This window comes from Drosophila eugracilis, unplaced genomic scaffold, assembly GCF_018153835.1.
Source record: "Drosophila eugracilis isolate 14026-0451.02 unplaced genomic scaffold, ASM1815383v1 contig_534, whole genome shotgun sequence".
Classification (NCBI taxonomy): Eukaryota; Metazoa; Arthropoda; class Insecta; order Diptera; family Drosophilidae; genus Drosophila; species Drosophila eugracilis.
In genome coordinates this window covers 287,960-306,467 of record NW_024573410.1, presented here as the reverse complement: position 1 = coordinate 306,467, position 18,508 = coordinate 287,960, and the positions used below count along the sequence as shown (strand labels likewise).

Below are 18,508 nucleotides of genomic sequence, written 5' to 3'. Positions count from 1 at the left end.
TTCTTTCACTGCCCTGTTAGTAAAAAATTTATAAAGTATAAAAGTAGTATAAATTTATAAATAATAAAACTTCTTTTCAAGTGCATTCTGCGGAATGGAATGTAAGTTTGTACCGACAAGGGTAGCAAGCTTTTTAGCATACTGGCAAACGGCGGGCACACGTGTGGTGCCTGACCAATTATAGTACAAATGGCACATCTTGTAGGTCAACTTCTGCATTTTATCTGGGCTAATTCCCATGGTGCTGTATAGGACATTATAGCTGGTTGGCGAAACTGTGCCCTGGCGAACTTGCTGCGAGACCAGATAGAAGTCATAGCGCTCGGGAAGAGTTATAACGTCATCAACGATAGTCCCAGGTGGAGGGTTTTGGCCGTTAAGGAAGAAACGTGTGTTCATAGCTTTGGTAACCACAATGTAAGCCATTTGCGCTGGAGGGACACCGGCGCGCTTGTATTCCGCTTGCACCTTCTCGACGATATCCTTTACTTCATATTCAAAAAGCTGATTTAGAGAGCCTGAGCTTACCCCATCTCGATAAAGTAAAATTCGCGTGGGCAATTTTTTATGCTCTCGCTGGTATTGCCGCAGAGCTTTTGCTATCATGGGCCAAAGCGTGTTGGCAAGCACATCAAAGGCACTGCACTCCGAAACAGTGCTGAAGTACGTGGCGTTTTGCTGAAGATCCATGGACGCCACCAATGCCCCGTAGGCCCTCTTGCGATCCCGGGTGCTCTTCGCGATGTTAAAGCCTATCGTCATTAACCCAGACAATGGCACCTCGACCATCCAAGGAGTATATCCCAATTTGCAATTCAATTGAATTGCTATTTTGGTGGCAATACTCATAAGGCCACGATTCCTCGCCGTTTTAGACGTCACAACTTGAGTTGGCACAGCTCTATCAATATATCCCCTCTTTTTAATTGAAGAGTACCTGAAATAGTAAAGCCTTATTACAGTCTGTTTTTTTTTATCGTATTTGCATTATTTTAGTTTATATTTAATAATCAACCAAAAGTCGAAAACAATTAAATACCTTTCAACGTTGTTATTGGGGACAAGGCACAAAATTAGTTTCGGATCCGTGCGAGCACTATCATCAATAGCTCGCACATAGGTTGCAGTGCGATCGTCATAAATTTTGAACCTGAAGATAGTAGTTAAGGCAAAAACACTCAGAAATATTTATATAAGTATAAATAAATAGGCGCGTGTTAAAAAGCTTACTCTTGGGGTCTTGCAATCCTTAGGCCCATTCCACCAGCCACCTTAAACAAATTGTCAAGCAAAACCCTAAGTTCATGAGCATTCCTTTCTGGTGCGATGACAGCCCAACGGTCGATGCCAGAGCTCGGAGTGGTCAGCATTTGTTGGTTCCTGAAGTGCTTTGTCCAATCAGCGTTCTCCTCAGCTGGAACCCTAAAATATTATTCAGTAAAATTATATCTAATATATATTTCCATCGACTGACTTTGCATGCTGGAACACGATTTTCTGCTGATCAATTATGCGACCTGTTACGTCAGTGATATTCCTATCCAGGTCCATATGCCAGTCTCTTAATACTTTTACACTTTCAGGAGTATTTTGCAATCGATGGTTGAAAGAGCGCAGTCGATCCATGCGTTGCTTGGGATTCATTCGTGTGTAAGTACTCATGGACTTCATAAGTCTGTTAAGAAAGTTTTTAGAATCAGATTTTATCTCTTTTTAAAATTGTTAAGACATAGGTATAAGTAGAATTATTTTTGTGTCTAATTTAATACTATTAAATAGGGCCTTGAACTAGAAAACATATGTATTGAAATTTAAAAAACTTTTTAGTGTGGTGTGCGCAAAGACTGAATGAGCAAGCAGGCAATGGTTTAAAAATGTGTTTTCAGAAAATCTTACTGGAAGTTTGACCGCATGTTGTCAGTCAGCCCAGTTACTCGACAAAGCTCCGGAATAAGTACCACCAACTCACTAGCGTTGGTCTTCTGAGCCTTGTCCCTATTTTTCGATATTAACAACGGCTGATCATGGTCCCGTATACGTAGATTATATTTCTAAAATAAAAAATAGTTTGTTAATAATAAGATCTTGGGGTTTCTAGCATAAGGATAACATACGGTGAGGTAGTACTCAACAAAACTGACATCCCTTCCTTTGCAACTGAATGTTGACTTTGGAGTTTGCCCAAAGTCTATATCATTGATACGGTAAGTTTTGTTATTATAATCTGTTAGCACAATTAAATCCAAGACATTCATACGGACTTCGTCTTGGTGACGAGCCGGATTTTGAGTACAACGTCGCATTATGTCGTAGACGGTTTCAGTGCGCATGACTTTATGAGTTATTTCAGTGCCCAAAAGAATATCTTTTTCATGCTGTCGGATCGATGTTTCATAGCCCGGCCAAAGCTCCATTTGAAACTCTCTTATTTCAATCTAAAATTCAAAATACTTTCAGTTATTGAAAAAAGTTACAAAACGAATTCACCTTAGCTCGGGGATCGAAGAGATTACGACCCACTAGTTCCAGCTTTAAGCCTTTCATCGAGCGGCGCAAAATAAGATTTAGCACTTGCAAAAAACGAGGCTCTGCAGTCGAAATAAAGCCCACAAACTTTATCGATATTTTGTATTCAATGTCAAGCTTGGACTTTCCACTCAGTACGGTTAATTCCTGCTCAAATTTTCTTGTTGTGAATAACTGCAGTCCATCGAAAAGATAGCCCGATCCCAGGATGTTTACATGATTCGACAATACCCCCATAACGGACGCGGGGTTCTCGATGCTCGGCTCGAACTCCACATGGTAATGGACGATTCGCCACTCCGGCTTGGTATTAAGTCGGAAATAGTTAGTTTGCAGTGTAATGAGTTTTCCATCTGTTCCCTTCTTGGATACCAATTCAACCGGACGGGAATTCACGAAATCAAAGCGATCGCCTCGCGGCCGACGCTCTGGTGGGCCACATTCCTTTCTGGATGCTCCATCAGGTGCTCCTTCTCGTTTGGGAGCTTCGTCATGTGCCCCTGCATATCGATCATGGGGAGCTCCACTACTACCTCGATGATCTGACCTTGGAGCCGGTCTTGACCCATCCGATGAATAGTTTCTGGCTACTTTGCTGTGCTATATAACAATTAAGAAAAATAAAATAATAATATGAATAAAAAGTGCAATAGTCGTGATTAAAAATTTTATTTATTTTATTTTCAATAGCGATTTTTAAAATAATGAAAAAAATCGAGGATGGTGCAGAAGTCTTAAATTAAACTTCATATAGAATGTAAAAAGAAGCAGAAATAATGGACTGCCATTGAAAAAAAAAGCGCTGGCTCAGCAAAAATCCAGTAGAATTTATGCTTGGAAAGACCCTTGTCTACAGAAAACACTAACAATGTTTTTCACAAAAATATTCGCTTTTTTTTATTTGGTTGATCATAAACATGTCTTTTTATTTGCTTATTTCATTTTGATTTCCTTTTTGGGGCAAAATATGTAGGAACGTTTGGATTTTTGTTTATAAATAAATACATTTACATTTTATAAAGAAAACTTTTTCTACATACATATATGTAAGAACATGTATATGAAATAACGGAATTCGAGTTTACAGTTTCAATATGTGCATTGATATTAAAACTTTTTAGTTGGAACAATTAGCTACATACCGGCCCATCTCTATTTTCTCGGGAAGTAGAGGGTTCTTCATCATAAAGTGGACGCCTGCGTCCACGTTTCTGATCATCGGACATTTTTCTTTTTAGTTGCCTTTGAATAATAAACTCAAGAAAAATTATATATATCACGTATGCCACAGATGTATCAACGATGAATTAGCTTCTTCAAAAATGACGCGCTGATAGAGGTTATCCAAATATCGATTTGATTGATGTTTTTTGAAGTCATCGATTTGTATACCGCCAAAAGCTTATTATGGTATCCACGATAAAACTTTAAAAATTATTTAGTTTATAAATAAATATTAATTTATGAAGAGTATTAATTTTTTTCACCTATTGATTTTAACTCTTTCTTTTAAAAGCTCATAGAACGTCTTTATTAAATATGTATTGATAAATCTAATAAAGCTACAAATATATTTTTATATTTAAACTTGATTATAAAAAATATTAAAGGTCGTCTTCATTTTAAAATAAACGTCGTCTTTAAAATATACGTCTTCATTTTAAAATACAAACAATAATAATAATAATAATAAAATGTAATTAATTCCCTATATAGGATGTTAAATCGTAGCTATAGCCCTAAATACCAGAAATACTGCTGCGGAGTTTCCAATACATTAAGTATTTTTCAAATTCCAATTAAACAACCACTCTATTTGAAGTATAAACAAGTTAAAATGCAAGACATACAAATATTTGAGCGGTCATTAAAAGACTTTGAATATTTAAAGGACTTTCAAAGTTTTCTCAATCCAAAAATCAATGGTCGAATACAGGCAAGGCATATGAAGAAGTTACGTCCGCGATTTAACCCATTGACTGATCTAAATGAGCATAAATTCCGTCTAAAATACCGGTATACGAAAGAAAATCTTCGCAGAATTATTGAAATCGTGCGTGATGACCTAGAAATTGAATATTTTGAGCCATTGAAAAGAGAGCAAGTTCCAATAGATCTACAAATCTTGTCCGCAATTCGACTGTGGGGTGGAACTGAGGTAAATAAAAATTGTGTGTGTATGCTATAGCTTCGTGGATTTGTGTGTACATCAAAGTTGCGAAGAACAAACGGTTTCAAAATTGCCCGCTAAATTTTACTTGTACTTTTAGCACCCAAAACTAACTGCAATTGCTCATGGCGTTAGTATACGAACTTTGGCGAAAATAACAAGACGGGTGGCTTCAGTTTTATCATCGAAGGCATCTCGTTATATTAGAATGCCGGCTACTCTTGCTGAAAAAGAGCGAATAATGTGCTCGTTTCAAGCAGTGGCAAATATGCCTCAAGTTATCGGAGCTTTACTGCAGACTACTGTAAGATTTCAACCGGAAAACTCTGCAACGGAAGACCTTGATGCGGAGGTTCCATATCCTGCGTTCACAAAGGAAGAAGAACTTCATCTTCAAATTGTTTGTGATGCGGCCCATAGAATAAGAGACCTTGATATTCGACTGATCGAAAAGCATTTAATGCTCACCGATACTGAGATGTTCGGAATGTCTAAAATAAAGGAACGGTTTGAACAAAATGAGTTTCGTGGTCGTATTCTCCTCGGCAATGAAATGGTCCGTTGTTCCTCTTCACTGTTCACGCCAGTTCGATTTCCACGAAACCAATCCGAGGAGCTGTACAACCACGCCCACTCGATCACTTATGCTTCGGCCAGAAAGTGCCTAAATTTGTTGGTGAGTCGGTTTGGTATCCTTGGCACTAAAATACAAGGCTCTCACGGATCTGCCAAGCAAACGATTACGGCACTTTCCATTCTGCACAACATGGCTATGGATTGGGCAGATCCCAGTATTGGTAAGCTAATGGGGCTTTTTCAGATTCTTTAGTACGTGTATTGATTCATATTTTAATTTATTTTCCTCAGATACGGAACAAAACATCTCACCATTCAATTCAACTTTCTTCAATTCTATGGGAAGAGCACCGAAATCTGGCGAAGACAATAATAGAAGGCAATTTATTAAAACCCACTTTGCAGCCCAGTAAATACAATACTTATGTACAATATGTAATAAAAATAAACAAATATGTAATTTTTGTATGTACACATTTTTAATATACACAACGATTATTGCTCAGGCTAGCCCATATCCTTGACCCAAGTTGAGGTCAATAACAGCTTAACCTAGTTTTTAATAAGGATTTATTCCTAGGCACATAAACTTTAAGTTTGTTTTATAATTATTTTACACTAACTTTACTTAAGAAAGTTCACTTATTTCTTTGCTTATTTATTAATAATTCAGGGGAACTCCCCTAAAAAGCTATCGAAAACAGCTGCTGCGTGCGCAATCGATATATCGCAAACAGGTACTTTTAAATGATCACGATGCCATCTCAAAAATGTGCACATGGATTCTTCAAAATACAGTAGTTTAGTTATTTTTTGTCGTAGGCTGTGAAAAGTTTTAGTGAAAAAATAAGAATTTCAGTACAAACGGTCAACTGGAAATTTCCATATAAGCCAAATATTTATAAACAAAATTGTGCACTTGCTATTAGTTATATTGTAGGTAAGAAAATTATTATATTGCCATTGACAAAACCTTTGTAGCTAAATGCAGGATGTGTTTCGCTTTTCAGTTTTGCCTCCATTTACATTTACTTGGCGCAATTTTCATGCTGGCAATGTAATCACACCGAGCTGACGACAAGTGCTAGTGACCTAGATTTTGGGAGTCCTGCGCTTAAGAGAAACGCCACACCACCGCCACCGCAATCCTGCTCCGTTCGCCTGTGCCTGTGCCTATTAATCCATCCTGCAGCAACAAAGTAAAGGTCACATATCGCGAGGCAAGTAAGTTTTTGTACATTTGACCTGGTTTACGGAATGGCAGCCACGCACGGGGTCCGGGGGTTAATATATAATGCATCGTCAGAGTGCCATCAAGCATTCTTCCTTCTTTTTATATATTCACCAGATATGATTAATCCACATCCGTAATATTACGTCCAAAACGAATCAGAAATCATTCACTGCATATAAACTTGTTTTAGGCGTTTTTTTGGGTTAGCGGAGTCAGAGATCACAACGAGCTTAGTATCCCCACTATTTATGACTGGGTAACCAGGATCTGACATGCGTAACAACAGCGGCTACAATATCCCTGCCAGCAACAGTCTGAACAACAATGGAGCTTCAGCCACCCGTTACTCCAATGCGGACAATACGTTTTGCTACTATAACTACGATAACTTCAACGTGATCTCTCCCTCGTGGAGCAGTCGTTCGAACCAAAACCAAAATCAAGTACCCAACCAGAACCACAATCTGCCGTCAAAGAGAATTCCCACCAAACAAACATCCAGATCAACCTACCATCAATCGGCGGCCAATTCGGCGCCAGATTCGTCCTTGTATGCCGATGCATTTGGACAGCATTCACTGGTCAACCAGCGAATAGCTGGAAACAAGAGCTGCGAGTACGTCTATCAAACAGTTCGGCGAGCGGAGGATCAGCATTCCAATAGGCAGTATAAGCTGACAAGGCCCTATGTCGCTGACAAGGAGCAACAACAGATGTTGCTGCAGCCATCCATCGTTTACTTCGATCCGGAGCTAAAGAAACGGAAAGCCCGTGGGGGACGTGTGTCCGCCGATTATCTGGACAATAGTCCGGACCGATATCGGGCCCTCGATTCCCCATCGCCAGAGCCGACCTGGGATAACATACTGTAATTTTGCAAATGCATTTTTGTTACTTGTCCTGCTTGTTGAAACTACATACCTCCAGTACACGCACACACACGTATTTTGTTGTTGTTGTGTTCGAGTCTTACAATTACCATTTGGAAAAACTACCGATATATACCACACAAACTCTAGTTGCGAGTACATTACTTTATACCCACAAACACTCATTAAACATAGATGTGTAAACGATAAACATACTCCTTTGTTCATCATGTTGTCACTAACCGCTTTCCATTCTCGTTTTTTAGCTCAGAGCGACCGGTGCAGTATCAGACGACAAACCAGCACTATCAGCACTATTTTTCGTACTTTTACAATCGTGGAGAGGAGAAACTGTCCAAGCCAGCGTTTGCCGTTGCCAATAGCCGCAAACTGCCAATGAGTAAATTCCAAAAACCCAGCCCCCTTCGCAGAGAATCGCGAGATGTTGAGGAGAGGAGTTGGCAGAGTCCTAAATATGAAAATCACGTGCTAAAAGAGAAGCTACCAAGCAATGATGTAGAAGCTGATTACCTCGACAATGACTGGGTAGACCCAGGAAGCGGCGGGGAATACAGGGATATAAAAGAAGCCTATGATCCCGTTATTGTTATTGATAACGGACTAGAACAAATCCATAGGCGCTATTGCAGAATGACCGAGAATGCGGCACTAGATGTTTCTGGTGACGCTCTAGTCAATAACAACAATAATGAATTAAAGGTGATGCGTAAGCCGGCGGATCAGACCGTCCCCCGGTTGCCTATGACACCAAAGAGGGTCAAAGGTGGCGCCGTGTCTGTCAAAAAGCCAATGCCCACAGTTCACCGGGTGCTATTGTATAGCACCCAAAGTCCACGAATGGGTCGCAAGCAACAGTTAAGCAACCAGAGACTTAATATGAAGCACCAAAATGCCAAGACACAGGGAGGCGGCGACGAGGGACAAACGATTATATTGCTGGAGCAGGAACAAAAACTAGAAGACCATCGCAGTGCCATAGACTTTGATCGTAATGATGACTTCGATGAAGATGATGACCTGGACAATAGTAAGAATATTTTTTTATTCGGAATCAAAATAAATCGAGCAAATATCATTTTTAAAATTTGATCTCGTATTGATTCATTTTTGTTTATTTTTCTTACCTGTTTTAGTTTCGAACTTTGATGAAAGCGATACGGCCAGCGTTCTATCAGACACAGAAGACGGTTATCGAGCCCATGCTTATAAACTAACACACTCTGGGGATCGATTTCCCTCACCCCAAAGTACGCCGAGCTTTTTGTCTTCTCAGACTTCTGAGGATGATCTAAAAAATCCGGATTCCCTCCTGGTTCCCAGCTTGTTTCCGTACGTGCCACCCTATTTGTCCTTCTCATCAAACACAAAAAAGGGTCCTAGGGTACCGCCGGATCTTCATCGGGTGCTCAAGTGGCGCATCACTAATATAATGCCAAAGGTTGTTCGCCTGATTCTCGCCAACAGTGGGATGCGAATGTTGAAGAGTGAGTTTCTTAAATATAATCAGATTTTTATTTATTAATATTTTGTCACAGAAACCAACGATTGGATGGGTGTGTGGGGCAAGCACTTAAAGTCGCCGTGTTTTAAAGCTATTCGGTCATATCAAAAAATAAATCACTTGCCCGGTTCATTTCGTATCGGTCGAAAAGACTCTTGCTGGAAGAATTTGCAAAGGCAAATGGGTAAGCACAGCAACAAGGAATTCGGATTCATGCCACGCACCTATATTATTCCCAATGATCTGGGTGCGTTGCGCAGGCATTGGCCAAAGTATGCCCAGAGAAATACGAAATGGATTATAAAGCCGCCAGCCAGTGCTCGGGGTGCTGGCATCAGGGTTATTAACCGATGGGGTCAGATACCCAAGCGTAGGCCACTTATTGTACAAAAGTAAGTAAACCATTCACTAATATATTTTTTTTACTTAAAATGATATATATTTATGGTCTAGGTATATTGAACGTCCACTTCTTATCAATGGAAGTAAATTTGACTTGCGTCTTTACGTCCTGGTTACATCTGTAAATCCCTTGAGAGTTTTCATGTACCACAACGGATTGGCTCGATTTGCTTCTGGTAAATAAAATTATTTTTTATTGAATAAGACATTTATATTAACCGCCTTTTTATGTGCAGTGAAGTACAGTGCTAAGACGGATACTCTGAATGATCGGTGTATGCACTTGACAAACTACAGCATTAATAAGTTTTCATCCAACTATTCCAAAAACGAAGATGTCAATGCCTGTCACGGGCATAAGTGGACGATAAAGTCCCTTTGGACGTATTTAGCGAACCGCGGAATACGAACGGACTGTTTGTGGGAGGCTCTTAGAAGTTTAGTCCTTCGAACTATTCTCGCTGGCGAGAATGGAATTAATAGTATGATTAGAGCAAATGTCGAGTCAAAATACAGCTGCTTCGAGCTGTTTGGTTTTGATGTGATTTTGGATTCCGACTTGGTTCCTTGGCTTTTAGAAGTAAATATATCTCCCAGCTTACATTCGGAACTGCCACTAGATGCTCATGTCAAGGCGCCTTTAGTGCAGGGCGTTCTTAATACAGCGCTGTACAATGTAAGTTCTCATCTTGTAAGTTACAACATGGTCGGATTCTTACATGTACACTAAATCATATACAGGTACCTCCAAAACTATCCTTGGATAAGCAAAAAGAACTGGCTGCAGAATTTTCTTTTCCTCCTGGCACACAAATGTGCTACGACAAACGACTTTATATTAACTATTTATCTCGCGAAGAAAAGGTCAAACACAACACCTTCACTAGAAAGTCTATGGAAGACAGGAATGAGGTATGTCGGAAATTTCAAAATATTCCATATCACTTTTAATAAATCCCAAATTTTTTCGCAATAGTATGTAGATGCGATCCTAAATAATCTTACTCCCGATGATGTAAGGTGCCTTATCATAGCCGAGGATGAACTGGCACGATGTGCACCCTTGGAGCGCATTTTTCCAACTGATCAAACCCATAAGTACCTTAAATACAATGACAGTCCGCGGTACTACAATCGCCTTTTGGATGCCTGGGAATCGCGCTACGCTAACAATCGCACGGAAGGCATTGCGTTGTTGCGCGACTTTTGTCAAAACAAATATCATCTTCAAGTCCCAACACCTCCAGCCAAAAAGGTGAGATCTTTATTCATCAACGGCGCAGAAGCTTTTCACAAGACTCATTTAAATTAATCATAAATTTTCGAAAAATGGTTTGGATAGGACAGGATTTTTTCATAAATGTTACAAATTTCTGATTTGTTTATTCTATTTCGTTTACCAACTTTGTTAACTGAATGCGCAAAGCATTGTATTCTACACACACTAAGTATTTCCCTATTTCCTAATTATTTCATACACAAAACTACTGTCCTAAAAATCAGTTTAATTATCCATAAATTCTCGACTTTTGTTAAATTTTGAGGGCTGTTGGAGATTTATACAATCGTTCTTTTGGCGGTGCCGAGCCCTTTGCCATCGTAAGTTATATCGGTTGACCACGCAGTGTCAGCCTAAAAAAAATCTCAAATATTAGTAGATAGAAGAAAACCAGTAAGCTTGTTATAATATTGTATTGTCTTTATTTAAAATATATCCAGGACAACAAAGTGTATTTGTCATCTCTACCGGTTAACTAACATAACGTAAAAATCTTTTGTTTTCTTTAACAGTAATGCATAGGTAAATAACGAAGCTTAAATAAAGTTAAAATGTAGAGGGATGGTCAAATAGTGATGTTCTCGTTTGCCGACAGGCCCCATACTACTTAGTTCTACTTCAAGATGTTTTATGTAATTAAAATGTTCTTATAGAAATTGAAAATGAAATGATCACGAAATCCATACGTATTGCATAGCGTTTACATTCTTGTGTTTTTCTGTTCGACTTTATCATCAGTATAATTTCTTTTTATGTCTACGTATTTGTATACGAAGTATATTGAAGGTGATCACACTGCATACTCCTTACACCTGAGTCCAGAACACGAATTCCTTCCAACGTCAGGTGGGTCTTTAAACAGTAATTCAACTCAAACGGCTGTCCATATATAGCTTTTCCAACGCTGGCCTTAAATCTTTCACAAAAACATTCTGAAAAAGCATTTCAATATTAATATCAGACCATCGCAAAAAATAAACGTGCCTAAAGATCTTAATCAATAGCAAAAGTAGCATTTGATTTCAACTAAACTCTGCATAAAACCATTTAACCTTAGGGTGTTAATATTTTTGGTTTTATTTGATTAATAGCTATAGCTCACAAAAACAAGGATCCAATGTTAATAATATTTTATAATGAGCAAACATGTTTCCTCAATTCGAGTATCGAAAAGGTTGTAGTTCTTCGAACCTCTCTTAAATGTAAATAAAATTTTAAAGTTGGGTATTTTTGGTTATAATTTTCTTTCTAAATTGTAACATCACTTACAAAACGGGGAAGATATTCTAGGTTAGTCATCGCTTTTTACATCGGGCCTGATGAAAAATGAAAGTTGGGAACGAACATATGTTAAGTTTCATTAAGTAAATATAAACACATTTAATGTTATCACAATTCAGGAACACGTAAAATATAGTTAATTAATCTTATTATTTATGTATACTTAGCAGAACACTTAATCGAATCATCATTATATCATAACGGAAGTCAAGTCTTAATTTTTGTATAAATGTATTTTAACATTCACACATATAGCCATGCAAGATTTAGGTTTTTATAGTGCTTAAATAAAACTAAATTAAAAATTTACATTAATATCTGTACACAGTAAAAAAAAAAAACAGTAAAATTTTTGTTAGATTAAATGGTGTTTTATTTCAATTCCTTGAATACATTTGTTCATTTTTATTCCTTGCAAATCATTGCAATATTTTCCATTATACTTTTTAATAAAATAGTTAGTTTTTCTTTATTATTTTCCAATTGTTAATGCAAATGAAATCAATGTTTTGCTGTAATTGTAAATTTGCAGGATTACTTCATCAAGTTTATGAGATGGATTTTAAAGTGACAGTCGCTGCCATCGTATTATTGGTAGTCGTTATTGTTATTGTTAGTGCAATTACCTTAGTCCTAATAACATATGTATATATTTGATATTTAATATTAATTAATTCAGATGTATTTGTAAATAGGTTATTCCAATATTAAAATCAAAATGTACTGTGTTGGGATATTACCAAAATTACATAATTCGTAACTAAATTGTGATCTTGTTTTTTATAATAGATTGGATTAGTGTTAATGCTAAAAGTGAACATATATTATATAACTTCTAGAAATCGATAAATACGTTGTAATTGATTACATTTAGTAAACTGCCAATCATTTAAAAACCCATTAAATGAGGTGTTTACAGCAACATTGAAAAGTCTAATAAATTCACGATTTACATTAAGGAGTAAACCTAAATATCTGTTGTATTAATTAAATTATTAAATTTTAATTATCTTTAAGGCTTTACACAACACACATACATACAAAATAAAAACTCGTATACTCTTGCAATGAGTACGGTAGAAGGTTGCAAAATAATTAAGGAGACTTTTCTACTCTTTTAAATAAAGGAGTAAAGTTAGTAGGGTTTTTCCATATGGTGATTAGCTTTAAAACCTAAATGATACAGATACAACTTGAAAATACCTTAACTGACAAAACATATTGTTCGAACGGCGTTAAACTAACATAGAAAAAATATAAATGTGAAAATAATTAGGGATCAAAATTGGTTTAAAATTCGTCGTCAGTTTCAGATAAAATTAATGGTAAATAGATTACATCTAGGTTGCAAATTGTAAACAATAACTGTTAATTGTATTGTTTTTTAAAAAATCATTTATTTAATATATATCAAGGGTAAGTAATCGCCTGCCATGTTGAAAATCCTTAAATGTGGTATTACTTTTATCATAATATTTTTCTTTTTAAAACAAAAATGTGATACAGATTTATGATGCATATTCAGATAAATTACCATAAAACACGTTTTCATTTTAAAGCAAAAAACGTAGTAGATAGTAGATTGTTATTACGTAGAGAAAAACCTATTTTTTATTCATCAGTTTTAAGTTTTTAATTCATTGCTAAACCAGAACTATACATAAACTACTTAAACCTTTGTATAGGATATTATGTTATTGTTTTATATCAAATATATATAATATATGGATATATAAAACTATTTTCCTTTTGATTTATATTTATAATAACTTAGTGATCTCGTAACATTTTGAATCTTTCTTACCCCTGTACAAGTCCTGCATGCATGAACTATATGCACTAGGCAAAATTTCCATTTATTTATAAGATTGGGTATTAATACTTAGATGTTGCTGCATATAGTTGTTTTTAAAGCTTCGGAAATCCGATAGTAAATTGTATTCGTTTTTCATACTTAAAATTACTATTTTAAACTGTTCAAAATTCAAACTTAACATTTTCTATACATTTAGGACTTGAACGATGAGCAAAAAGGCTTGGACACGATGAACACTGGAAAAGATAATGCCGAATCTTAGCACCTGCATTTAAAGATTTTAAACAGGCAAGTGAAACCATGTTTGTGAAAAATGCGTGAGCACCAAATAATTACTTGTTACTTTTTCTCTTTAACTAGACTTTAAAATTCCATCAGAAACAATTTTTCTACTGTTGAACACTCTGTTTGGCCTGGAGCAAACCATTGGTTTTTAAAATGAATATTAGGATACAACGGCACGTGTTGAGCAACCATTGAAATTTGTATGTAATTCGTATACAATTAGGAAAAGTTAAACAGTGAATTAATAAATTATATGTTATCTGAACTAATTTCCTTGCTCTTACTTACGGGTTGGGGGCGTCATAAAAAAGTAATTCAAATATAAATACGTTTATTTTTATATAGTAGAAAATGAAATGTATATTCCTTTATTAACGTGTATTGATTATATTCGATACAAATATCATGTCATAAAATGTTTGTAGTGAAGTTGATTCAAGTCATATTTTTACAAAAAGTATAAGTTGTTCTCCAAGCCAGCTGAAGGTGCCCGATTAATGCTTTCAGCCACAAGGAACGCCAATTTGTGGGCGTACTGGCAAACGGCGGGAACCCTTACAGTTCCGGAGTAATTATAGTACATATGGGTCATCTTGTAGGTGAGAACCTGCAGTCTATCGGCGCTCAGTCCCATGTTGTCGGATACTACATTGTAGCTAGTGGGCGACACAGTTCCTTGGCGAACTGACTGCGATACCACGAAAAAAGTCATAACGCTCCGGTAAGGTAATAACATCATCAACCACGGTGCCCGGCCTTGGGTTGCTTTTATTCACAAAGTAGCGCGAGTTAATGCGCTTAGAGACGATAATAAAAGCCATGCGGCAGCCCTCCGCTTTGCCCGCAGATTTGTAAATTTCATCCAGCTTGGCCTTCAAAAACTTCACCTCGGTATTCACAACGTGGTAGAGTTGACCATCACCGACGCCGTCGCGGAAGAAAAGAATGCGCTCTGGCAAGGTGCCGTGATGTTCTCTGTAGGACTTTAGAGCACATATCATATTGAACGCCATTTGGTCGGACAACTCCTGGCCCTTCATGTGCTCGTTTACCGCGGAGTAATAGCGGTTTGAAGTCTTTTGGTCCATAGTAGCTACCAGCGCTCCATATGACTTGTTTCTGTTCTTGGACGAGTGACAGACATCAAATCCGACAGTCATCAATCCACGTACTGGAAGCTCAATCATCCAGGGAGCTCCCATCAATTTAGCATTCATTTGGATAACCACCTTGGTGGCAATCGTCAAAAGGGCAGCTGATTTTTCCTGACGAGGAGCAATAACTCTCAATGTCACCACCTGCGAAGGCACCGGTCTATCCACGCAGGTGCGTTTCTTAATACAGCTGTACCTGTTTATCAATAGAGAACATACTAAAAACTTGCGATGCCTTTTTAAAAAAGTCAGACGTACTTCTCTTCATTCTGGGACTTCATTACAATCATCACAATTTGTGGGTCCTTAGCTACGGCATTATCGATCGCATTAGAGTAAGTCCCATTACGGTCATCATTGATTTCATCACTACAAGAAAGACCACATTAAGTAATGAACTTATAATTAGTTAGTTTTATACGTACTAGCGAGGGTTAGAGATGTTCATCTTCATTTCTTTGGCTGCACGGATACACAACTCCACAAACTTTTGGGTCTCGCGCAAGTTTCGACCCGGAGTAATCACATACCACCTCTTGATGTCTACGTGGCTGAACATTGAAGATTTGTGAAACTCTTGTGACCAGTCGGCGCGAGCGTCGCACTGGAACCTTTTACCGTTACCGAACACGATTTTCTCCGGTGACAGAACGCGAGCAGGTATCTCCACCAAGGCAGAGTCTAGTTCAATGTTCCAGGACTTTAGGGTCTCGGTGCTCGCCTTGGAAAACTTCAAACGTTGGTTGAACGTGCGTAGCCGCTCAATGCGACGATCCGGAGTTAGTCTGGTATGCTCGCCCATGGCCTTCATCAAACTAAGCAAATGGCAAGGATATTAATACAAATTTTAAAATTTTAATCCGACATTAAATATACCGAAAATCGCTGCGCATTGCGTTTGTCATCCCTGTTGCCCGAGCCAACTCAGGGATAAGTAGAATAAGTTTATCAGTACCTCCACGAATATTTTTTTCGGTGGGACAAGACACGACCAATGGTTGCTTTAAGTCTCGGATAATGATGTTGTAACGCTGAAGATTGACTATACTTAAACAAAATTAGGTTTATTTTATATTTAGTTTTACCTTTTTATAATAATCTACGAAACGACATTTCGCCATCTTTGGTTTTAAATGTTGACAATGGCGTTGAATTAAAGTCGACATCATCAACTCGATAGGTTTTGTTGTTGTAATCCGTTAAAACCATCATACCTGTGTAAAACAAAGTAAAAACATAGTTCGTTTGCTCAATTTAATATTAGGATTATAGGATCATAAGATAAACAAGTCTACCTACCAATTACTTCACGCTTAAACGCGGTTTGATAATCTTCACTGTCACGAGTTGCTTCAGATAACAGATTATACAAGGTGTCAGTTCTCATCACCTTGTGTGCTAATTCAGCACAAAGTAATATATCTCTTTCGTGTTGACGAATCGAAGTCTGATATCCAGGCCAGAGTTCCATGCGGTAGTTCTCCAAATTAATCTATTGAAACGATTAACATTTATGAAGATATATAATATAGGTTGTTGCTTAAGAATGTAGATTTCAAACCTTTGCTTTGGGATCGAACAAATTGCGGTGAACCAACTGCAGCTCTAAGCCCTCCATAGCCCTGCGCAGGATAAGGTTGAGTACCTGAAACTGCTGGTTATCACCTGCCTCAACGGAGCCAACGGCCTTGATTTTAATCTCAATATTTTCCCCAGCTCGATTCTTTGCCACGAGCTCCAGAACGTAGGGGCTATTTTGTACAGGCTTGAATTGAGTGGTGCAAAATAAAACGGTACCGTCAAAAATGTTGCCCCCCAAAAGGCTTCGATGCTCATTAAGTAAACCCCTACGTAAACGCGTATTGTCAATATCAGGAACAAAATCAACGCGATACTGATAGATAGTCCAGTTTGGACGCTTCAAAAGCTTAAAGTAGTTGGTCTGGACAGTAATTTTGTCTCCAGACACTCCATGCTTGGTTGTCAGACCCGGAGGACGGGATTTTAACCACATCTGCAATCAAACGACGACCGCTCACGGGGCCACGAGGGTCCCCTTGTTTATTTGAAATTTTTGTATTAATTAAAATAAAAACTGAAAAAAATTATACAAAAGCATACCTTCAGAGCTCTGAGCTTCCACCTCGCTTGACTTGGTTTCCAATCTAGGTTCGGACTTCTGCACGTAGCTATCGGGAACATTACTAGATGATCCTTGACCTCTATAAGCTTCATCTCTCCCAGGTTGAGAAGAAGGGTGCTGTAATGTAATGTTTTTTTAGGTGCATGTGTAAACTGACTTATGGTTTTTGTTGTGTTTATACACGCATTTTTCACCGCATTTAACCACGAGGCACTTCAACATAACCATAACCCCATCGTTTCTTTTTTAAAACTGCTTGAATTTTGACCTTTTATTACTAGAAAATATTATATTAGAAAGAAGGCAGTTGATAAAATAAAAAATATTTGGCTTTTATATGAAATTCGATGTTCAGTCACAAATTATTTTTTTATTGTAAATAGCTTAGCACAAATACACATCCATATAAGCTCGGTTTCTAAGAAGTGGGGCATGCCAACTAAAGACATGTACGATTCTCAAAAAATTTTGAATTTACTGTGAAAACCATTGAAAAAATTTGTATCATGATTAACTGTTGCACTGTTGAACACTGTTTAGATTTTATATATTAAGCAATAATTTGTTTTATTTACTTATAAGAACATAAATATGCATAAATGTATGTATGTATGTACATATTTTGGTAGTGATACATACATACACATAAACAATACAAGTACTTTATGAATGATTGTAATCAATGATTATGAGTGGACAAGCTTAAAAACGCACGCTTTTAAATTTGCCAAATATGAAATACTTATTAATGTTTATAAGTTTTACCAAAAAGCAAAGAAAAAAAAAATTTTTAATTTATGGGCATTTTTTATTTGTAATGTGAACCAAAATTATAAACTAAATTAAAATGCTCACCAATTGCGTAGCTAAGCTGCGGTTTTCATCTTGATTGGGCTTTTTCCCACGGCCCATTCCGCGGCCCATTCCAGTACTTCGTTGCGAATTCATATTTCAATTCTTACTTATATTTTCACTTTTTTAACTTTTCGGATTTATTTAAATTTATAGCTTTAACTACGCACTTTTGCCACTTGCTGCTAATAACGGAAATGAACGGGACATTTCAAGACAACTAGGGCGGAAACTCATTTTTAAATTTCCTGCGTTTATCGATTGTGATATTCACGATAAATTCAAAATTTCTTAGTACATTTGCAAAGATGTAGTTTTTTGTGATCATAAAAGTACATCTTTTGATATTATTATAAATTTTAAGTTTAAAATTGTAGTAATAAAGAAATTTAATATATA

At 37.1% G+C, this 18,508-nt stretch overlaps 4 protein-coding genes across 5 annotated transcripts; 2 read left to right on the top strand and 2 right to left on the bottom strand.

Annotated features, from left to right (window-relative positions):
- Positions 1-42: 42 nt before the first annotated feature.
- Positions 43-3,855, bottom strand: LOC108112006 (protein piwi). Its single transcript, XM_017221745.2, has 8 exons — positions 3,669-3,855; positions 2,488-3,126; positions 2,115-2,435; positions 1,897-2,051; positions 1,475-1,675; positions 1,231-1,422; positions 1,040-1,150; positions 43-937 (listed from the first exon to the last, which is right to left on the bottom strand). Exons 1-8 carry the CDS (start codon positions 3,750-3,752, stop codon positions 55-57), a joined length of 2,586 nt encoding a protein of 861 aa, XP_017077234.2. The 5' UTR covers positions 3,753-3,855; the 3' UTR covers positions 43-54.
- A 488-nt stretch (positions 3,856-4,343) lies between these two features.
- LOC108111438 (putative nuclease HARBI1) lies at positions 4,344-5,755 on the top strand. Its single transcript, XM_017220909.2, has 3 exons — positions 4,344-4,684; positions 4,797-5,493; positions 5,564-5,755. The coding sequence occupies exons 1-3, from the start codon at positions 4,364-4,366 to the stop codon at positions 5,683-5,685; spliced, it is 1,140 nt and encodes a 379-aa protein (XP_017076398.2). The 5' UTR covers positions 4,344-4,363; the 3' UTR covers positions 5,686-5,755.
- Positions 5,756-6,044: 289 nt separating this feature from the next.
- Positions 6,045-14,225, top strand: LOC108111796. 2 transcript variants are annotated; one of them, XM_017221400.2, is made up of 12 exons: positions 6,045-6,212; positions 6,283-6,496; positions 6,697-7,374; positions 7,642-8,423; positions 8,530-8,880; positions 8,932-9,289; positions 9,351-9,475; positions 9,536-9,975; positions 10,041-10,211; positions 10,276-10,554; positions 13,872-13,963; positions 14,036-14,225. In XM_017221400.2, exons 3-11 carry the CDS (start codon positions 6,779-6,781, stop codon positions 13,935-13,937), a joined length of 3,168 nt encoding a protein of 1,055 aa, XP_017076889.2. In that variant the 5' UTR covers positions 6,045-6,212; positions 6,283-6,496; positions 6,697-6,778; the 3' UTR covers positions 13,938-13,963; positions 14,036-14,225. The 2 variants fall into 2 exon arrangements, with proteins under 2 accessions (XP_017076889.2, XP_017076879.2); XM_017221390.2 differs by lacking the exon at positions 14,036-14,225 and adding an exon at positions 11,355-11,424 and having other exon boundaries at positions 12,392-13,886.
- An 87-nt stretch (positions 14,226-14,312) lies between these two features.
- On the bottom strand, positions 14,313-18,447 carry LOC108111808 (protein aubergine). Its single transcript, XM_041819296.1, is given in 12 exon segments — positions 14,313-14,666; positions 14,668-15,310; positions 15,373-15,483; positions 15,540-15,929; positions 15,991-16,145; positions 16,200-16,220; positions 16,222-16,328; positions 16,414-16,606; positions 16,676-17,119; positions 17,121-17,182; positions 17,236-17,374; positions 18,113-18,447. Coding segments are annotated over 12 exon segments (2,616 nt in total). The 5' UTR covers positions 18,206-18,447; the 3' UTR covers positions 14,313-14,408.
- Between the last annotated feature and the right edge of the window lie 61 nt (positions 18,448-18,508).